Source organism: Mya arenaria, chromosome 4 (assembly GCF_026914265.1).
Source record: "Mya arenaria isolate MELC-2E11 chromosome 4, ASM2691426v1".
NCBI lineage: Eukaryota > Metazoa > Mollusca > Bivalvia > Myida > Myidae > Mya > Mya arenaria.
In genome coordinates this window covers 71,308,417-71,330,960 of record NC_069125.1, presented here as the reverse complement: position 1 = coordinate 71,330,960, position 22,544 = coordinate 71,308,417, and the positions used below count along the sequence as shown (strand labels likewise).

Here is a 22,544-nt window from a genome sequence, read left to right as displayed (position 1 = left end):
ATGACCCAGGTCAGCCAATTGTTAACGCTGTTTTATTTGGTCAAGCTACGATCTATGACCCAGGTCAGCCAAATGTTAACGCTGTTTTATTTGGTCGAGCTACGATATATGACCCAGATCAGCCAAATGTTCATGTTGTTTTATTTGGTCAAGCTACGATCTATGACCCAGGTCAGCCAAATGTTAACACTGTTTTATTTGGTCGAGCTACGATCTATGACCCAGATCAGCCAAATGTTCATGTTGTTTTATTTGGTCGAGCTACGATCTATGACCCAGGTCAGCGTAATGTTCATGTTGTTTTATTTGGTCAAGCTACGATCTATGACCCAGGTCAGCGTAATGTTCATGTTGTTTTATTTGGTCGAGCTACGATCTATGACCCAGGTCAATCAATTTTATGTTTGTCTGAAAGTCAATCTATTCTCTAAGATCCAGGTCAACCAAATGTTAACGTTGTTTTGAATGGTCAATCTACGATATATGACACAGGTCAACCATTTTTTGTTGATCAGATCAATATCGTACATATGATCCATGTCGACCAACATCTGCTGAGTTATGTATTGCTCTATATCACTTATGCGATTGAGATTTACGTCATATCCGATATGTTCTGGAAATGTCGCGTAAAAACTAACAAGTGCAGTTTCGTTGATAAAAACTACGAACAGTGCGTATAAACGTGGAATTAAAAATAAGGTGTGCGTTACTGTTATCAATTTACGACAATATTACGCGGTCTCGACGGATGCGTGTTACCAAAACCGAACTCGACGTGAAATATAGGACGTAAATAAAGCGTCATATCATAATATATTTCCTGCCTTCTAATACTTTGTATTGTTTACGATCATTGAACATCTTTGAAATGATCTTATACGATTGTATTGTCTCACATATATAGCAATTACATCATGGTTGTGTGTGTGTGTGCGGGAAAAATGCGCACTATATATTAGTGAAACGTTCTGTTCGGGGAAACACACATCGCAAGATAAATATGTTATTGTCAACGAATTATTTATTTCACAATCCGTTTATAGCACGTGTAATATGATGAAAAGGCAATCCTATTTCAACGCATTTGATTAGTTTTTATGATGGAAAAGTCCGGAATAAGAAGATTTAATTTACTTTTATGAAATGAGTTATTAACCATCAAAGGACATAATGAGCTTGCGATATCAAATTGATGATACTAAATGTATGCCGCAACAGCGATGATTTAACAGGTAATCTGGCTTGGAACTGATAACATTGACCAAAATATTACAAGCATCAAAAACTAAATGTCGTCTAATAAAACTGGAAAACAGACTACAAAATTAATCGGTGTTTTTTTTGGTTTCTCCTGGAAACAAACTTTATTTTGCATAGAATTTGAAACTCGTATGTATAGATTTCTTGTCGTTTATTTCATTGAATTCGAACAACTTCCGTCGGGCATTACTCGTTACAAACATAATCGATCAGAATGACGTCAAACATTTTTTATTTGTTTGTTTACGAACGATTAAACACTTACTCCAGCTTTGATGTGGCTGCTCAGGGGTTGTGTCCGTTGTTGATACAGCAGCTATATAAACAGGATTAGTAGCAAATTTGAAACAATCAGAATCTAGAATAATGACTACCAACATGTACTTATATGTCATAGTGCTCGTCTGCTGGTTGAGGCAAGGTGAGCGTTGTTCCGTGACACGCAATTAGTGCTCTCGTGTAGTTTCATATTAATTAAATTAAATATTGCCTAAAGAAAAATGATCCTATGATTATTTATTGTTGTTGTTTTTTCCAGCTTTAGCAATGAGCGAATGTCACCGTGAAGGTCCGTATGTCTTCTCCTGTGAGTGGCCTTACTGGTGCTGTCAAGACGGAATATCGTGCTGGTATGTAAGTCTTGACACGCTAGAATACGCTGATAGTTTTGCATTATTGTGTTTCTGTGCTGTTGTTGCTGGATGTTGCTGTTGTTGTTTATTTTAAAAAATAACTCTAAAAAAACAATAAAATATTTCGGACATATTTTGTTCATACGAAGGATTCCTGTTTGTACTATCTTTCTGCAACACACATGATGAGCTTATGTTAATAAATGACAAATAAAATCACAATTTCAACTGTTATAACATATCAATATGCCTTCTTTCAGTGGAATTTCCCTCTACGCCTACTTTGGGATAACACTCGGTTTCATCGGATTTCTGGTTTTGTTCGGTGTGGCTTTAAATATAGGTTTAACCAGATGCAGACAACCCCAATTCTCCGTAATGCCATGTGTTGCTGGTAAGTAATAACTGACGGAACTTAGTAACGTAATCTATACGTGGACAAATAAATAGGATCCCATTTTTATAATGAAAAAAGTGTTACTTGTATTATACTCTAACAATCGGAACGCCTCTGTCATCTCCGTTATACGACGAGCCTCGATGTATGCTGGTGCATTAGTTAAACTTGTTCGTATAATAATAATAATAATAATAATAATAATAATAATAATGATATTATAATGGTAATAATAATAATAATAATAATAATAATAATAATAATAATAATAATAATAATTTTATGTGTTAAAACTTATAATTTCATAATTAAGTTCAAATTGATTCCCAGTGAACTCCATAGACATCACTTCTAGATTAAAATTACTACGCACTTTACTTGCAGCGTTGTTAAATGCGAATAATTCGGACATTATAAAACGTTGGCAGAGGCGCTCCAATTGATATACAAACAATGATGATTTTCAAGGAATGTATGTAAAACCGGAAATTCATTCTTTCTATTTTTCAGTTACAAAATCGAGTCGCTCTTTATACCCAAAATTTCAGAAGGGGAAGACCCCGAATAGTACATTTTACGATTACATCATGTTTCCCAATGATGTGAGGCTGGTATGATCGCCATGCTGTGAGCCTAGGATAACTTCCTGTATTCCCATGATGTGAGGTTGGTATGATCGCCACGCTGTGAGTCTAGGATAACTTCCTGTATTCCCATCAAGTGAGGCTGGTATGATCGCCATGCTGTGACCCTAGGATAACTTCCTGTATTACCATCTTGTGACGCTGGTATCATCGAGAAGCTGTGAGCCTAGGGTAACTTCCTGTATTCCCATTAAGTGACGCTGGTATGATCGTCATGCTGTGACCCTAGGATAACTTCCTGTATTACCATCATGTGACGCTGGTATGATCGAGAAGCTGTGATTCTGGTCTGATTACATGCTGTGAGCCTGGTTTGACATCCCGTATCCTCATAAAGTGAACCAAGTGTGACATCCTGTATCCATATAAGGTCGGTCGAGTGTGACCTCCTGTGTGTGGCGGATCCGTGGTCTAGTGGTAACACACTTGACTAACAATCCCGGGGTCGCAGGTTCGATTTCCCGTCGCATCACTAAAAATACTAATCGTCTTCCGGGAGGGACGTTAAATGGGGGTCCCGTGTGACAGTGCTATACACAAGTGCACGTTAAAGGACCAAGGTAGCTCTAACCAGGTTACACGCTGTCTGTGCACTATGCTCCAACAACCTAAAATGACTAACAATCTTTACGGAGCACTCGCCGTATGGGCAAGACCCGAGTGCGAGTATAAATAAGCTTACACACATGATGACAGCCTGGTATGACTCGCAAATGTCTTGTTCGGCATTTTGTATGTTCTGTCTGTGAAACTACCGTGTTCTGTTTACGGGTTTTGAACTAATTAAACGTGATAATTTATTATAATGTTCTACATTTATGATCGTTCCTAAAACACATTATGTCCTCATTCTCATAAAATGATTTAGATTGATGTCTTCATTCTATGACATGAAGTATTCTGTTATAAACGATTCAGTGTTTTCTATATTATGTTTTTCTTAAAACAAATGCTTGATACATCTGTAACCGCACCAATACCTAGAATTGTATTACAGTATCATTGCCAGGAATAAAATGTATCTCGTAATAATTATTGTTTTAATATTGATGTGTTAGTGAGCAACTAATGTCCTTAGACATATCAGTGTATAATCATATACCTGCTTTGAGATCTCTTGATAACATACAGGCAAAAACAAATAAGTTATTTAAACCACCAAAATTTGAGATTATGTGTGTATTTTTCTTACATCAGAAAAAAAAATAAAATATGGTTTTGTTCTAAAAAAGTGGTTATTTCATGATTATCAGAGTCAACCATTAGTTAACTCTTGACAGCTCATTTGCAAATATTTTATTTAATCAGCAAGGTGACTGATGACTTCTGTACGCTATTAAAACAAAAAAAGGTTTTTGTCTTCAAGCGTTATACAAAAGTAGCAATAAGATTTGTTCCACAATTCAAAAATGGGCAGGGAATGCCGAGCATTCTAAGTTCCTTCATTTTTTAGTTGAACTATTTTGCATCAGTAAACCTTAAAAGATGCACTCTTACTCCTAGATAAGATTTACCACAAGTAGTAATAGTGTTTTAATATTCCAAAAGGATGAATAAATGTCGAAAACAATGGTTTTTATTAAGGATATCGAGTTTAATTTGAAAGAAATGAACATAAAGCACGGTGTTTTTACCTTATGAGACTATAGTAGACCACAGTAAATCGTTTACCATTCACCAATCATTTAATATTTTTGGCGCTTTCTGCTATTCAATACACGGTTATAATCATGTTATCAGTATTTAATATTTTCCATAAATGCGTTATTTAGTAAGTAGTTAAAGGTTAATCAGTCAAAATTGATTTTTATTATACATATGTATGTATTGATTTTGAAAAAGAGTCACTTTCAGGAGATGCACAAAATACACGAATGGAGGTATAAGTCGTGGTTTATTCAAAAGCCAGTGGAAACGAAACGCACCTCGATAGTAATAGAAAAATAAATTGTGTGACAATTTGCTTCGAGCCAAAGAATAAAACTAGACAATGGTTTTATTCTCAGATAAAACCATATTGAAAATAAATTTTAAATTCTTGTTATACATATATATTTACACCTCAACTTCCATTTCTTAAATGAACTGCCTTTCGGCAATTGCGTTCATCAATCGATGAACGCAACATCTTCGGATATGTTCGGATCGAACTTCATTGCATAACAATATACATGAAAACTATTGATCTTGTTGTTGGTTGTATTGTGTCTGCAGGTCCCGTAAAATATAGATCAACATTTTTAAAAGGGTTAGTTTATTATATTTTAAATATATTGGTACCAGAAGTGTTTCAATTTTACGTTTTAAAGTGATTTCAAGTGGTTGATCTTTTCCCGCGTTCCTTATATTTACACCAATAGTTCATTATTTCATTCAAGATTTGTTAAAAAAACTTTATTTCATTTAAGAAAACAATTCTTAGTATTTCCTATTATAGGAAACTGTTTGTAAAATATGTCTACTTTGTTTATATATATATATATATATATATATATATATATATATATATATATATATATATATATATATATATATATATATATATATATATATATATATATATATATATATATGTTTAATTAATTGTTTGTTAAAGTGTTATTGTTCCGATCACATGGTTGTAATAACCCATGATCTAAATAAATCTTGAAATCTTGAAATCTTCTTAGGTTGCTCAGTTTTCAAACAAACCAAAACAAAAAAATGAGCCACTTATCATGGTTGCTATGGGTGAAACGTTATAGTACATAAACCACTAAACTAAGCCACATGATTGGATAACAGAAACTATAGCTCATACTTACGTACAAGCTACAGGAAAAAAGTGTTCGACAAATGAAAAAAACAAACGTTGACGTACAGTTTTACAAAGACTCTACAAATCTCTCAATACAACCCTATCCGAAGGCATTGAAGCCCAATCCGAAGACAAGAAGGCCCTATCCGAAGGCATGGGAGCCCAATCCGAAGACAAGAAAGCCCTATCCGAAGGCAAGGAAGCCTCGGCCGAAGGCAAGGGAGTCCTATCTGAAGGCAAAAAAGCCCTATCCGAAGGCATGGAAGCCCTACCCCAAGTCAAGGAAGCCCTATCCGAAGGCATGGAAGCCTAATCCGAAGACAAGAAAGAGATATCCGAAGGCAAGAAACTACTATCAGAAGGAAAGGAAGCCAAATCCGAAATCCACGAGAGTCGAATACGACATTCCGAATCAAAATGCAGTAATAACAACACTTTGTTATATACATTACTGGTTAGATCACTTAAAAGCCACATGTTTTCATAATAAATGTCATTTTAACGACGCACTATTTTGTTTTATGACGTAATTTTAACATCGCGCAACGATACTTGTTATGACGTGACGTCACAAGAGTGGAATACGGACTACCGTATTTTGCGATATTTATTGCGTGTGGATTTATGATGGGTATATAAATCAACAATCTGAAATCGATATTTCGAAATAATTTTTATTTCGAAGGATATAATACGGTCCTGATGTGGTATTCTTATAGATACTGCAGTGAAGTCTGATAGTATGGAAGTCAAAATAATATTTAATTTTGAGCCATGTTTGAGTGTACAGTGTGAGGGGAAATCTAATCAACGACCGTGCGAAAAAATGTCGTACGATTTGAAAACTCAGTTGAATGCAAAGCGAATATTAGTTAATCGAATTAAGATTAAACTTTAAATTCAAATAAAATCTAGTTGTTTCAAAATAAATCTTATTATGTCCAAGAATAAACGATTCATAAAAAATGAAAGTACTTTAACATTGTTTATAAGGAGGCACCTGGCAGTGAAAACACATCTCTAAAAATGTTGTCTTTGACTGATATTGCTTCTATTTCATGGCCTTTTGGAGTAAAGCTGAACTTGTATGTTGTTGCCAATGGGTATGTCAGCTTTCAGAAATGACACAGCATAGTCTGAAGTGCATAATTATGTTTGTACTGAGTTAACGGTCGCTTTTCCAAATATTGCTCGTCATTTACATAATGTATCAATCGTATTTACATTATATTTGCTCGTTGTAATTACTATGACAACTCAAGGAAAGATATCACGATTTGTCTTAATTATTCCAAAAACCGCTCCAATAACGGCCTACATAGGCTGTATATGTTATTCAAATACGCCTCGTTATGCGTGTATTATAACTGATCGCTGTAAAAATGAACAGAGAAGCCTACATTTAAATAAGAAAAACGAAATTCAAGTAATATTGGGAAGTTTCAATGACTATTCTATACGGTATTCCGGATTTTAATGTGTGTATGTGTGAGTGTGGGGGGGGGGGGGGGGGAGGGGGGGAAACTCTTTAAAGGATTTACTCGTACAAGGATTAATTAACCACTTACCAGATCCGAAAATCAAAATCATAGCTCATTGGTATTAGCTGATGTATTTCGCAAAAAAAAGATTTTATTCATTATTGATGTTTTATTGACTTGCCATTTGAATTAATGAAACAATCATGACTTAAATTCAAATTGGATTGCGTATTGCCAATATTGGGTATAGACGACAGAGGTATACTTGTATTACCATCAGACTATAATTTAAACAATAGGGTTTGATTTGACGACAAAGCAAAAGACCAAACAGAAGATGTGAAGTGTCGATAAAGTTAAGTGATAAAATGTATAGACAGACGGAATGAGAACTCTTGTGATTTTCTTGTCCTTCTGTATACAAAATGGTGAGTTATTAAAATAGTTAACGGTATGTGGTCGATTATGGATTTATGTATTAAATTGTTAATGGTGCTGTTTTTCGTAACAGGAGTAGCGGTATAATGGTGTCATGGTGGTGTGTATTCTGTTCCAGGCGTGTGTTCGGTCGTGTGTACTTACTCCGGGATAACGGAGGGTGTTTACTGTAGTGACGGGTTCGAGTGTTGCGATGACGATACTACGCAATGCTGGTAAGGACGACATGTTGGTAGTGTTCGGTTGTCCTGGCAGGCGATATATGAGTATTGCTGGGCTGCCTTGACGAGTATGAGTCATGGAATGGTCTCACTGTCTTTGAAATATTGGATGTTGCTATTACGTTGTAACAGGGATATTTAAACTTTTTCCGACGACAGTTTGTGCTAATTCCCTTTGAATCCATTATTGACGAAATACTGATTGTACCGTTGCGACGCGGTAGATACAGTAGCGTTTTTGATAGAACCATGTTACAAATTTGGTAGTTTACTAGTTTGCTCTAGTTCATGATAACTAATGAAACAGGTTATGCACAAAAATGTTTTGCACAATACTCCAAACATGTTTTACCCATACAGCTAGGTGGCTGTTAAGTGATCTAGACGTAACCTCAACGAAAGGGTATAGTCTTTCTCATCCCTTTCTTTTGCATATTTAGTCCGGAGGGCATGTCTCCTTGGGCGATAGCGGGGACTGTGATTGGCTGCGTGACGTTCGCTGCACTCCTCCTAACAGCCCTGTGCATCTACAGAGACCATCGGCTCCGAAACAGGCGCCGCATCCACGCTATCACGCCCAGATGTACGCTCAACTATCATTGATTGTATCAATATACTGATATGGATCTAATAGCAATGGCCTGGCCATGCTCACTTAACGCGAAGTCGTGTTTTGTTGTGTTATCACAGACGATACATCAACATATCGTTAAAGCAATTAAACATCAAGTTAGTGTTACGTCAATCCTTTAAAGTGACCAGATGTAAGCTTTTACACTAGTTTGTGAATCGTAAAATCGCTCTTACTATTCAAATATCGATAAGATGGTTGATATGCGTTTGATTTTCAAAAATATCTCCTAAAATGGTTTGATTAAAAGCATATACAGTTTTTAACCAAGGTTTAATAACAGAAATAATAATAAAAGATGGATAAAAAAAGAACGTTTGCTTAAGAGAGATTATCCAAGCTTTTCTTATTTCAGTGATCCTGTCAGGTCCGAAGCCAGTGCCCGTGACCCGGCTAGATGCCACACACCAGTTTCATCCGCCCAGAGGTACCCTGTATGACAAACGGGCTCTCCACGTTCCTTGATTTTGAAGTTTACATGTTTGGCATATCAAATTAATGCATTAAATGATTGCTTTTGAAAAAAACCCAGTTCATTTTGGACAAAAATATTTTACAAATAAAACACGTTACTTTTTGTCTAGATTTAAATATAACACGTGTTTGGTAAAGTGTCATAGAGAATAAACAATAAATTTAGAATAAGTTGCATTTTCCTATGATTCAAGGTGATAAGAATCCCATTTAACTGAGAAGCTGGGGTCAGGGGAGGGATGCGGAGTCTTATGGAGGAATAAAAAGTATCTATCAACAATAACAACGTATTAATACAACAGTTTGTTCGAGGGTAGTGCTGAAAATGAGTTTAAGTGGAGAACAGCATACCTTTTCAGCACTTTGAATTATTTGTGTATGGTAATTTGCTTGCATATCAACAATTTATTTTTTAAATTACAAAATGTAATTTCGGTCTTCCTGCCAAAATGCTAAAATACGTCCAACGAGTCAATGACTTTTCATGTTCGTAGAATCAAAGGTCATGCGATGTAAAGAGCCTCAGGGCTGTTGGAAGGTTCGAAACAATGGTAAGCAGAGTACCCTCTTAAATTGTCATCTAGACTTAAACAAGTTCACTTATTCTCAATTTTATTTAAGAATATAATAAATGTAAAATCCCAACAGAGCAAAATATTTCGCAAAAATCTGAAAATTCATGTTATATGCAAGGCAGTAAACGTTGTCTCCCGTAGAAAGTTCATTTCAAGAATATTGGATGCGTGTGTACGCGCACAATCACTTTCATACGTCACTTTTAGAAAGTAATATAACATGATATAATGATATAAGTTTCTCCCACCTTAGATAAGTAGATCCAATAAATTAATCCTGCTAGAAACTCTTATCTTGCCCACGGGCGAAGATAAAATGCCCGTATGGAACTCCTTTTTAATTGTCGCCACATTGTTATTACCTCCCTTGTTGAAGACTGTCGTCTGTAGCATCATGGAAACCTCGTCTTGTGGCAATATTTAAAACGCTAATTAATTATTTTTCGCTTCAAATGTCACCATAAAACAGTTTTCACACACCCTTCAAGAAATAATGCTTCACTCTCCTTTGAACTATTTAAAGACCGATTTTGACTACATAATCTGAATCACTGCGCGCATATCCAAGATAACCACGAATGATCACATATTCATACGCAATTACTTTCAGTCAGCACAAAAGAGTTCCAGAAAAAATACACTTTTACTTAATTTTGTTTAACCGAGGTGGGAGAAAAAGCATCTACCATAGCCGCTCGTGTAAGATAGGTTCATCCCGACCCTCGCGCAGGGTGTTTTGCGGAAACTCGGTAAACCTCGTCTACGCAAATCGGAATTAACCTATCACACACTCTCGGCCATGGAAGATACTTATAATCTTCAGTCTTCAACAGGGGAGGTAATTACAATGTGATGACCATTAAAAAAAGATTTCCATACGGGTACTTGTATTATCTTTGCCCGTGGGCAAGATAAGAATTTCTAGCATGGTTATTTTTTTATCTATTTATCTGAGGTGGGCGAAAAAAATGTCAACGTTAGATCTTTATTAGAACGGCTAGTTTAGCATGCCTATATGGTGTGTTTCATGAGAAGGGAATGAAATGCGTTAAATATACTCGTGCGACATGATATAAATTGTAAACTGTACCTTCATGAACGCGCATAAATGTGCATTTTAATGTCGAACCGGTGACCAAATTGTTGTCCACACTCCTTGCATGTCCAGGCTTTTTCATGCGGATGTGATCGGCGCGCGTTGCTGTCGTGTGCGGCGTGCGATGCAAACGCTTGACCGCAATACTAACACTGAACACATTATATATAACTTATGTGATAGGTTTTAAAGATGTGCGATAATTAATGGAGCAATAGCAGGGAACTGGGAGCCTTCTCTCCTTAAAGGGGCTCTCATCAGCTAGCTGGTGGATGTGGATCACCAGGATACTGGAATCCATTTTTGGCCTGTAACTTTGCCAGGCGGATACACGCCGGGTAATCATTGGAGCCATAACATTTTGTTATGTGTTGAAAATGCTCCAACGCGTCTTCCGTTATAGTGCCAATGAGTGGAATATGGATGTAAACAGTGAGTATGGTTTCTTATTTTTCATTTTTAGAGGTTTATACGAGTAATTTTAAAAAATAGGAGAATTTAGTTCCACATAGGAATGGCCATGAGTTGTTCTAAAGGTAAAAGTTCTGAATAAAATTTAATATCTGATCGTCTAGAACTTGCATAACTTGCTAGACGTTAGTGTTGACAACGTAAACGGATTTTCGTGAGAATTGTTCACATACCTTAGGTTTAAGCATTTTCTTTACATGTGTGTGGCTTTTTATTGACAAAATGTTGCCGAGTTACAAATTTTAGAACTTTATTTGTTATACTTGCTGCACTACGCTCGATTTTCTGAACGTTGTGGTGCCAATGAATAGATTGTGGTGCTCATCAAGGTCATATATGATGGTCATGGCTTGTAAGTCCTTGTATATTGAATTGCCAAGATTGATACTTGGTCATGCATTTAAGGAATTCAAAATAAGATCAGATAGTTGGTCTAGTGGTAAAAAGTTGAACCCGGGCTCAAATTTGAGTGTTGCACGCGAACAATTGAAATTCCTTCTTGTATTTCCCATCTCACCGGAATTGTAAAAGCTGCCTTTCAACTCGGCAATTGCTGGCAAAGTAACTGAACACGATTAACCACTGACTTGTGACACGACCAGAATGGCTCTGAATGGAAAATTGGGCGAATATGCCAACATTACGACCATCTAAAGTAATATTAGGATTGACGCCTCGTCAAAAAGTCAAATGAAAAAAAAACTGCGAATAGATGAACCGGGGGTGGGGGTGGGCTAAAGGATAATCAACTTCCGTGAAGGAGCTTTAATCCTCTACAAGGGGATCAGACCCGTACTGTGCTAGAAAAAACATTATGGACAACATGGCAGAAGTCGAACAGGCAGGTAACTTTCTGAAGTACACCCAGACGCTATAAAACCAGCGGAAGCCAGGGTTTGGGGTAAAAAGCAGGCAGTTTAGGCTTGAGAAGTGAACCCAAAAAAGACTGCGTGTCACCAGCAACATCTATGTCTAATCATTAAAGGTCAAGATCACACCTACGGATCTTTGGATAGATGTGCTCTTGTTTAAACATAGGGAAACATTATAAACATTTTAGAGTTTACATTCTCTATCTGTTTTCTTATACATTTCATATTTAATTGGTAAAAAAAAACTCTGCACAAATGTTGAAAACCTGGTTTTCGTCGCATTTCGGCGTTTCTATATTACATTAATAAAACGTATTCGGGAAAGGTGACCCTTGAGATGAACGGCGGTTCCTGGAGTTCACGTTAGGATCAAAGAAGAGTCGAAGAACGCGAAGCACTAAACATGGGTATAAATGTTCTATGGGGGCTTGGGGTACTCTTTGAGATAATTTTCTGTATGCATTCTGAGAAAATGGTACCAGATTGACTAATTATATCAAAGTTGTAACAAAAGGATGGGAGGGAGGTGACACCTTCACGTTTTACGATTACGTAATAATAATAAAAAAAATCCGTAAATTCTTATGATACAAATGAGCGAAGCAAGCGCAGAATGTGAGCCCTTTTAAGTGATAAAGCATTTAAAATAAATCTTGTAGGGGGGGGGGGCAAATTATGACGAAATTCGAGAACTAACATCCCAATAAAACATTTTATAACATTCATTCAAGACAATTTAAACAAGTATAGAAAAATATAAATACAAAGATTGATTCCTAATATTTGTGCGTTCATGCATTTTATATCATTGTAAATGCATGAACGCACGAATATGGAAAACGAATCTTAAAAGGATTTGCCCTCTCTTTGCTGGTAAAGAATCCTTATCCGTAGCCATATGCCGAAATTAATTCAACAGAAGAATCGAAATATGAAAATGTATCTCCGAAAAGTTTAAAAGGCATTAATGACTTATTTTACTTATAGCATATGTCTGCTTTACTTGTAACATGATGTCTTAGGCTATCTTTTTGTAAATCACATCATATCGTGGTGTTGGCTTCATTACTTTACGCTGTGTGACGTGGTGACGCGATTATTGGGACACTGATTTTGATTTGATCGCACGCCTCTTTGTTAATAAGATTTGGGTTTTAACATCAATAAAAACACATTATTTTCTTCTTTCAAAATGAACACCAACACTAGTCGGATCCTATCATGACCTTGTAATATCACGTGATACGGCTAACCTTTGAAGAATACCAATCAGACACTGACCTTGTCATATCACGTGACATGGCTTACCTTTAAACATACTAATCGCCTATGCCGGGAATCTCTCCGGACAGCGAAATATATCTGCAATACAATCCCCGCCGTATTGTTCTGTATATGGGTAATCTGATTTCGCTCTTAGCTGACTGTTGCTGTGGGAAGAGTTTGTTGTTGTAAAGCTTAATGATGAAAAAAGATGATCACTTGGTTATTTGAGTGTAATGTCTTTTCGATCCGCCAATGAAATATATTCATAAGCAAACGTATGACCTGGTGGAGAATCCGGTTTGGTCAATGGTTTGATTTGCTAATACATATTGGTATACGTGATTAAAACATGTTTGTTTTAAAATGAAATGTGCTGATGTTGTTATTTGATTGTAATTTCTTTTTGATCTCCCAATTAAATACATTTATAACCAATAATATACCATAGTGGAGAATCCGGGTGTGGTCAATATATTTGATATGCTAGTACGTATTGGTATACGTGTTAACAACATGTTTGCATGTTTAAAGTGTTATGTGCCAATATGCAAGTATTAACTGGCAACATGTTGTTGCATTACGTGTTTACAAATTCATGTTGATTAGTTATTTATGTTGATTAGTTTCCACTACTGTTAAGCGGTTTACGATATTTACATTGAACTTCAATTAAAGACAAATGGAAAAAGTATTATGTCACAGTCGGAAGCACGTTTAAAATATTTCTTAATACATTACTTTTATTAAATGTTCCTTGAAAATGAATCGCATTTCATAAATAAACAATACAGATTAATGCACATGGAAACAAGAGGCATAACACACCTTAAAGGGGCACAATAAATGTTGATATTAATGTAAACAAGAGGCATAACATACCTTTAAGGGGCACAATAAATGTTGATATAAATGTAAACAAGAGGCATAACACACCTTTAAGGGGCACAATAAATGTTGATATTAATGTAAACAAGAGGCATAACATACCTTTAAGGGGCACAATAAATGTTGATATAAATGTAAACAAGAGGCATAACACACCTTTAAGGGGCACAATAAATGTTGATATTAATGTAAACAAGAGGCATAACATACCTTTAAGGGACACAATAAAGGTTGATATAAATGTAAACAAGAGGCATAACACACCTTTAAGGGGCACAATAAAGGTTAATATTAATGTAAACAAGAGGCGTAACACAAATCTTTAAGGGGCACAATAAAGGTTGATATAAATGTAAACAAGAGACATAACACACCTTTAAGGGGCACGATAAATGTTGATATTAATGTAAACAAGAGGCATAACATACCTTTAAGGGGCACAATAAAGATAAATGCACATGGAAACAAGAGGCAAAACACACCTTAAAGGGCACAATAAAGGTTGATATAAATGTAAACAAGAGGCATCATACCTTTAAGGGGCACAATAAATGTTGATATAAATGTAAACAAGAGGCATAACATACCTTAAAGGGGCACAATATATGTTGATATAAATGTAAACAAGAGGCATAACACACCTTAAAGGGGCACAATAACGGTTGATATAAATGTAAACAAGAGGCATAGCATACCTTAAAGGGGCACAATAAAAGTTGATATAAATGTAAACAAGAGGCATAGCATACCTTAAAGGGGCACAATAAAGGTTGATATAAATGTAAACAAGAGGCATAACACACCTTAAAGGGGCACAATAAAAGTTGATATAAATGTAAACAAGAGGCATAACATACCTTAAAAGGGCACAATAAAGGTTGATATATATGTAAACAAGAGGCATAACATACCTAAAATTGGGCACAATAAAGGTTGATATAAATGTAAACAAGAGGCATAACATGCCTAAAATTCGGCATAACAAAGTTCGATGCAAATGGAAAAAAGAGACATAAAATATCTTAAAGGAGGAGAGTAAAGGTTGAAGCAAGTTATTTCTTTTCATTTGAACGCAGAATGATGTTTCTCTTATTTGACTTTAATGATCTAAACAAAAACCATATGCTTTTAGTACAGATACAAATATAAGCGGTTATTTGGCGCTTTTTAACAAAGGAATGAGTTGCCATGTATTTATTTATCTTAAAATACTATTGATAAGGTTATTTTATTATCTATTCACAATTTTTTTTTCTTCGTTTTTATCACACCAAAATGTTTTTATCTCCCCTTTAATAATATATCAAACTTATCAGAAATAGTTATTATGACATTTCAAAATGGGTCACCCTGCACACAAAAGCGTCTTGTCAGAAACATCGTTCAACATTGCTGTTCAGCAAAATAGATAAGGATAATTGATTGGTATACTTGAGTCATCCCAAATCTGCATCAGGTCGATAAAATATGGTGATAAATTTATAAAAGCGGTTTGAGTGTATCACTTAAAAAATCCAGATTTTGAACGTTGTTTCATGCTGTTGATCAGCATCGATTAATACAAAGGGTTGTAACCATTGCACGAACGAATTTAAGAAAATACATTCACAAATCACTGGAACATAGCACTTTCCATGTGTTTAATTTGAATTGATGTAAATTGCGTCGATATATGTTTTATGTTACAAGCTTTCCGAGCTAAATCAAAGAAATGGTATACTAAGGATCATGTAAGTCGTTTCTTTTTTACCCAAGTTATGCAATGATAAAACATGTGCAAATTTTCACAAGTGAAACCTTCCAAACCGTCAAGGATCATTTAATCCCTCAGAAAGACCTACAAATGCTCTGGGGTGTTTGTGGACATGTAAAATGGCGGTAATAGGCATATAATCAAACAATTCTCAAGTAAACATTGTCTAACCTTACAATGTTGGAAACTTGCTTCTGTGAAGCGGCGCACCAAATATGGCGTCATGTGTTTTTTCGTAATAAAACTACAAGTCTTAAGATTACGCTTGTTTGTCATTGAAGGATGGTTTCAATGACTGGACATGTAGATTTTAAGATATTGTAGATATCTGAGCCAGCATCAACGTAAAGAGGGAAACACACCAGTATCATCTATTTCGGAGCCAGCATCGACGTGAGGGGGAAATACACAATTATCATTTATTTCGGAGCCAGCATCAACGTGAAGGGGGAAACACAGCATTATCATCTATTTCGGAGTTAAAATAGACGACACGAGTTATAAAGATGACAGAGTGACTGACGGATTTAAAAACCACTATTCAAAAGTTTTTAGTCACCCAAACGAGCATGACATCCTATCAGAAGATGATTTGTTCGAACTTCAGTGTTATCTTACATGTAAAACCACTAACAACACCGTCACCCCAATTAGCTTAGATGAGGTTAACAAAATAATCAAATCCCTCGCGAAGAGAAAAAGCCCTGGTCATGATGGAATAATGAATGAACATGTCATATTTGGCGGACTTGCTGTCACACAGGCGCTTACACTACTATTCAATTTAGTCCTGATGCATGAGAAAATACCAATAGATTGGAAAACCAGCGTTATCATCCCTGTATATAAAGGTAAAGGAAAAGACAAACGTGACCCTTCAAGCTACAGACCTATATCATTACTCCCTTGTTTTTGCAAAATTTTCGAAAAGGTTATGGCCGAACGGATCAACTCTCATGTGTCGTCAGCAAGTAACACCTTCCCAAGCCCACAACAAAACGGATTCCAAAAGGGTCTCAGTTGTGTGACCACATCCTTTAATCTCCAAGAAACAATTTTCTATGCTATAGACAAAGGTAGCAATGCATATGTTGCATGTCTTGATCAGAAAGCCGCATTTGACACAGTGAGGCACTCTGCATTTCTCCTCAAATTAGGTCGACTTGGCCTTAAAGGTAAACTACTAAGGGTCATCAAGTCCTCCTATGAATCCCTCAAATGCACCGTACGTGTTTGTCAAGACCTAATGTCAGATACCTTCGACGTAGTCCGCGGCGTGCGTCAAGGGGGAGTCTTGTCCAGTTTTTACTATCTCGTTTATCTCGATAGCCTATTACAAAACTTAGAGATAAGTAAGCATGGCTCTCGGCTTATGTCTGTTAATTGCGGCAGCCCAACATTTGCCGACGACATCTCTCTCATCTCGTTATCTCTGCAATGCATGGTGGATATTGTGTATAGTTACTGTAAACGTTGGCACGTTGATATCAATGTCGATAAATCTAACGTAGTCGTGTTTACTCAAGCCCGCCGAGTCCCACAAGTATGCATCATCTATTGGGACCAAGAAATAAAACAGGTTACATCAATAACGCACCTAGGCATTTCCCAAGAGGGCAGCCTTAAAATACGTACATGCATTTCAGAACGCTTACAAAAAGCTAGAAATGTGTTTTTTTTCAATGGTGGGTCAGGGTGTCCACCCTCTCGGTGTTAACCCCTTAGTATCCACAAGTCTTTACAAAAAAATGTAATTCCCATTGCTCTCTACGGCTCCGAACTCTGGAACTCAATGACTAACGTTGACACCTTAGCCATCAACCGTCTCCAACACTTCGTAGCCAAAAAGATACAAGGACTGCCTATCTCTACCAGATCGGATGTGTCGGAATCTATTCTAGGATTAAATAAGTTAGATACCTACGTCGAAAAAAGAAAACTGATGTTCTTACACAAGTTGTTAATGCTTCCAAACAAATGTATAAGCAAACAATTTTTTGTGAGAAAATATATTTCTTACATTCTTGATAACAACTCAATTAAACGAGGATTTATACCAGATATATGTAAGCTGTTGACCAAATACAACATGCAATTTGTGCTAAATAGCTACTTCTCCGTAGAAAGAGCCACCCCAGATAAACAAACTTGGAAACGCATGGTTAACAATGCTGTTATACTTAAATGCAAGCTATGCTGGGATATCCGTACTTCCAATGATTGCGATTTTATGTTAATTCGTATTCTTCATCCATGTTTACAACCTGCTATTATGTTTACTATTTCAAGAAAAAGTAGTTTTCGTCACACAGTAAGGAGTATAGCAAAATTGTGGTGCTGGCCTTCGATTTTACGAAACAAACATTGTGCTAAGTGTAACTTAACCTTTCAGGAAGAGCTTGTACATATATTAAGCGATTGTTACCACACATTGGCAATTAGAGAAGACTTTTCTACCCAAATGAATACTATTTTGAATAAACATGACTATGAAAGCTTAAATAACTTAGAACAAATACAATGGACTCTGCGACTTCTCGGAGCACCTTTAGAACCTTTTATAGACACGGACAACAACGCTCTACTTCTGCAATATTCATACAATTATACATTACGGTGTATACGTGCATACTTTGACTAGAGTTTGCTTAAGCGACATTTAATAGCGCTTATCATAATAACCGTAGCTTGGTTGCTAATCAACTACCGATTATAACCATAATCATAATCACTTTTACCTCAACCTATCTACGTGCACAGCTAAACCGAACAGTATAGAAACATGTTCCGTAAAAGCCTCTTGTTCTGTTTCGTTAGTGTGATTACACAGCAATACTTGCATCCAATGCATGCATCGTTTTCTTCTACATACCTGTTATTATACTCATCACAGCTATGTTTATAATCACTAATTAAATCGCTAGCTCAAATAACAATGTGGACCCGTTATAAGATGAAAAATAGAATACAAAACCTAAAAACAAAAGCATCCAATGTACATATGTGTAACTAAATGTATACATATTATATATAATTATGTCAGATACGTTTTCCCTGTTTATTGTGTTAACTTGTTCTATATTGCTCAATGTTAGAGCACCTTACACGTTGTAAATATATTTGCATATCTTCTGTATAGGAGGAAATAAAGATTTGATTGATTGATTGATCTATTTCGGAGCCAACATCAACGTTAAGGGGGAAACACACAATAATCATCTATTTCAGAACCAGCATTAACATGGAGGGGAAAACACACCATTATCATCTATATCGGAGCCAGCATCAACGTTAAGGGGGAAACACACAATTATCATCTATTTCGGAGCCAGTAAAAACGTTAAGGGGGAAACACACAATTACCATCTATATCGGAGCCAGCATTAACATGGAGGGGGAAACACACAATTATCATCTATATTGGAGCCAGCATCAACGTGAAGAGGGAATACACAATTATCATCTATATCGGAGCCGGTATCAACGTTAAGGGGGAAACACACAATTATCATCTATATCGGAGCCAGCATTAGCATAGAGGGGGAAACACACACTAATCATCTATTTCAGAACCAGCATTAACATGGAGGGGAAAACACACCATTATCATCTATATCGGAGCCAGCATCAACGTTAAGGGGGAAACACACAATTATCATCTATATCGGAGCCAGCATCAACGTTAAGGGGGACACACAATTATCATCTATATCGTAGCCAGCATCAACGTTAAGGGGGAAACACACAATTATCATCTATATCGGAGCCAGAATTAACATGGAGGGGGAAACACACAATCATCATCTATATCGGAGCCAGCATCAACGTGAAGAGGGAATACACAATTATCATCTATATCGGAGCCAGTATCAACGTTAAGGGGGAAACACACAATTATCATCTATATCGGAGCCAACATTAACATGGAGGGGGAAACACACAATTATCATCTATTTTGGAGCCAGTATCAACGTTAAGGGGGAAACACACAATTATCATCTATATTGGAGGGGGAAACACACAATTATTATCTATATCGGAGCCAGCATCATCGTGAAGAGGGAATACACAATTATCATCTATATCGGAGCCAGCATCAACGTTAAGGGGGAAACACACAATTATCATCTATATCGGAGCCAGCATCAACGTTAAGGGGGAAACACACAATTATCATCTATATCGGAGCCAGTATCAACGTTAAGGGGGAAACACAAAATTATCATCTTTATCGGAGCCAGTATCAACGTTAAGGGGGAAACACACAATTATCATCTATATCGGAGCCAGCATTAACATGGAGGGGGAAACAAACAATTATCATCTATATTTGAGCCAGCATCAACGTGAAGAGGGAATACACAATAATCATCTATATCGGAGCCAGTATCAACGTTAAGGGGGAAAGACACAATTATCATCTATATCGGAGCCAGCAACAACGTTAAGGGGGAAACACACAATAATCATCTATATCGGAGCCAGTATCAACGTTAAGGGGGAAACACGCAATTATCATCTATTTCGGAGCCAGTATCAACGTTAAGAGGGAATACACTATTATCATCTATATCGGAGCCAGCATCAACGTTAAGGGGGAAACACACAATAATCATCTATTTCAGAACCAGCATTAACACGGAGGGGAAAACACACCATTATCATCTATTTCAGAACCAGCATTAACATGGAGGGGGAAACACACAATAATCATCTATTTCAGAACCAGCATTAACATGGAGGGGAAAACACACCATTATTATCTATTTCAGAACCAGCATTAACATGGAGGGGGAAACACACAATAATCATCTATTTCAGAACCAGCATTAACATGGAGGGGAAAACACACCATTATCATCTATATCGGAGCCAGCATCAATGTAAAGAGGGAATACACAAGTATCATCTATATCGGAGCCAGTATCAACGTTAAGGGGGAAACACACAATTATCATTTATATCGGAGCCAGCAACAACGTTAAGGGGGAAACAGACAATAATCATCTATATCGGAGCCAGTATCAACGTTTAGAGGGAATACACATTTATCACCTATATCGGAGCCAGTATCAACGTAAAGAGGAAAACACACAAGAATCATCTTTATCGGACCCAGCATCAACGTGAAGAGAAAACACACACAATTATCATCCCTATCGGAGCATGCATTAACGTAAAGGGGGGGGGGGGGCATAATTATCAATTAATATCAGAGCCAGCATCAACGTGAAGAGGAAAACACACAATTATCATCCATATCGGAGCAAGCATTAACGTGAAGGGGAGGGGGGTTGCACAATTATCATTTATATCAGAGCCAGCATCAACGTGAAGGAGGAAAACACACACTTATCATCTATACCGGAGCAAGCATCAACGTGAAAAGGGGGAAACACACAATAATCATCTATATCGGAGCAGGCATCAACCAGAGGGGGATAAACACACAAATATCATCTATATTGGAGCAAGTATTAACGTGAAGGGGAGAAACACGCAATTATTATCTTGTTTAGCTTTATTTTGCCATGAGTGAACTATTTTCTATTGGTGTTCACGAGGTGACATAGAGGAATTTCACACTATACAAACATGTTTTTCGTTTTCTTATATGCTTATAATTTAAAAAAATTTATTATTTTTAGGTTTCTTTGATGAATACATAAATATATGAACTTAAACAAAGGCTGATATAACTTATGCTACCTCCAACCAGTCATCAGGTTTGTGTCAAGATGTGCATAACTGCAGATTTCATACAGCAAGGTTTATGAATTGTCAAAAATAAGGCGTGAACAAGTTTGTGACCAACCACTTATACGCGCTGTTTTAGGCGAACAGTGCAACAGCTCATAGACGACAAAAAGCTGAAGCGCGCTTATGGTGATCGTGCAACAGGTTATTCACTTAGGGATAATGGTGTACCAGGATGAGCCCTACTTTGGAGTCAGTCCACACTTACAAACTCACAAATTCCTTTTTATCAGCATTTTAATAAATGATTTTTCCAACACAATAATATGGCATATGCATTTATAAAAGATCTATTCAGTATGATATATTAGTTATGATATTACCATAGCAAAGTTTCAAACTAGTAGGCGAAACCACTTAGTCCCCAGAAAATTCATCTTTAACCAATGGGCTTTGAAGATGCAAAGAGCAAACTGTAAATCACTCGCATTTTCTTTTCAATTTTATGTTTAATGTTGTGTTCAAAAGACGGTAACAATACCTTTTGATGGCCCTCTTAACATGATAGCGAACTTAAACATTGCGTCTTTTCTCAATTGTCTCTTGAACTGACAAGTGCATGCATCCTTTTATGAAAGCAGGAATGTAAAGTTTTACTTGTCTTGCGCACATATCATATCCAATTGTAAATCCAGGTTCGGCAATAGCTATGACAATAAGAAAGCTAGCAGTAATATGGCGTTTTGAAGTGCTGTATATTTTAGTCATGGCTTTAAAACAAGGTCGCACTTCTGTCTATTATGCAAGTTGTTTTGGGGTATGTTGCATTGAAAGATGCAGGCAATGTTCTTCGGGATGGTATCTCTTAGCAGCCATGCCACACGGCCACTCAACTTATCTGTTTGATGTAAATCCATTAATAAAATATATGGCAGCTGCCAACTGTCTTCA

The 22,544-nt window shown here is 36.4% G+C and overlaps 2 protein-coding genes across 3 annotated transcripts; both read left to right on the top strand.

Annotated features, from left to right (window-relative positions):
* Positions 1–1,097: 1,097 nt before the first annotated feature.
* On the top strand, positions 1,098–3,945 carry LOC128232790 (uncharacterized). Of its 2 annotated transcripts, none has more exons than XM_052946523.1 (4): positions 1,098–1,235; positions 1,802–1,892; positions 2,156–2,289; positions 2,803–3,945. In XM_052946523.1, exons 1-4 carry the CDS (start codon positions 1,196–1,198, stop codon positions 2,907–2,909), a joined length of 372 nt encoding a protein of 123 aa, XP_052802483.1. In that variant the 5' UTR covers positions 1,098–1,195; the 3' UTR covers positions 2,910–3,945. The 2 variants fall into 2 exon arrangements, with proteins under 2 accessions (XP_052802483.1, XP_052802482.1); XM_052946522.1 differs by lacking the exon at positions 1,098–1,235 and adding an exon at positions 1,633–1,684.
* A 3,320-nt stretch (positions 3,946–7,265) lies between these two features.
* LOC128232871 (uncharacterized) lies at positions 7,266–9,082 on the top strand. The gene is made up of 4 exons (XM_052946651.1): positions 7,266–7,642; positions 7,771–7,867; positions 8,314–8,456; positions 8,860–9,082. Exons 1-4 carry the CDS (start codon positions 7,600–7,602, stop codon positions 8,967–8,969), a joined length of 393 nt encoding a protein of 130 aa, XP_052802611.1. The 5' UTR covers positions 7,266–7,599; the 3' UTR covers positions 8,970–9,082.
* The last annotated feature ends 13,462 nt before the right edge of the window (positions 9,083–22,544 follow it).

What these genes read in the sequence shown, in the direction of transcription:
- LOC128232790 (XM_052946522.1), top strand. Translation starts at nt 1,642, where the DNA reads ATGTACTTATATGTCATAGTGCTCGTCTGCTGGTTGAGGCAAG. An exon ending in CGTCTGCTGGTTGAGGCAAG is followed by an intron (nt 1,685 to 1,801) that starts GTGAGCGTTGTT and finishes TGTTTTTTCCAG; the next exon opens with CTTTAGCAATGAGCGAATGT. An exon ending in CGTAATGCCATGTGTTGCTG is followed by an intron (nt 2,290 to 2,802) that starts GTAAGTAATAAC and finishes TCTATTTTTCAG; the next exon opens with TTACAAAATCGAGTCGCTCT.
- LOC128232871 (XM_052946651.1), top strand. Translation starts at nt 7,600, where the DNA reads ATGAGAACTCTTGTGATTTTCTTGTCCTTCTGTATACAAAATG. An exon ending in GTCCTTCTGTATACAAAATG is followed by an intron (nt 7,643 to 7,770) that starts GTGAGTTATTAA and finishes ATTCTGTTCCAG; the next exon opens with GCGTGTGTTCGGTCGTGTGT. An exon ending in GACGATACTACGCAATGCTG is followed by an intron (nt 7,868 to 8,313) that starts GTAAGGACGACA and finishes TTGCATATTTAG; the next exon opens with TCCGGAGGGCATGTCTCCTT.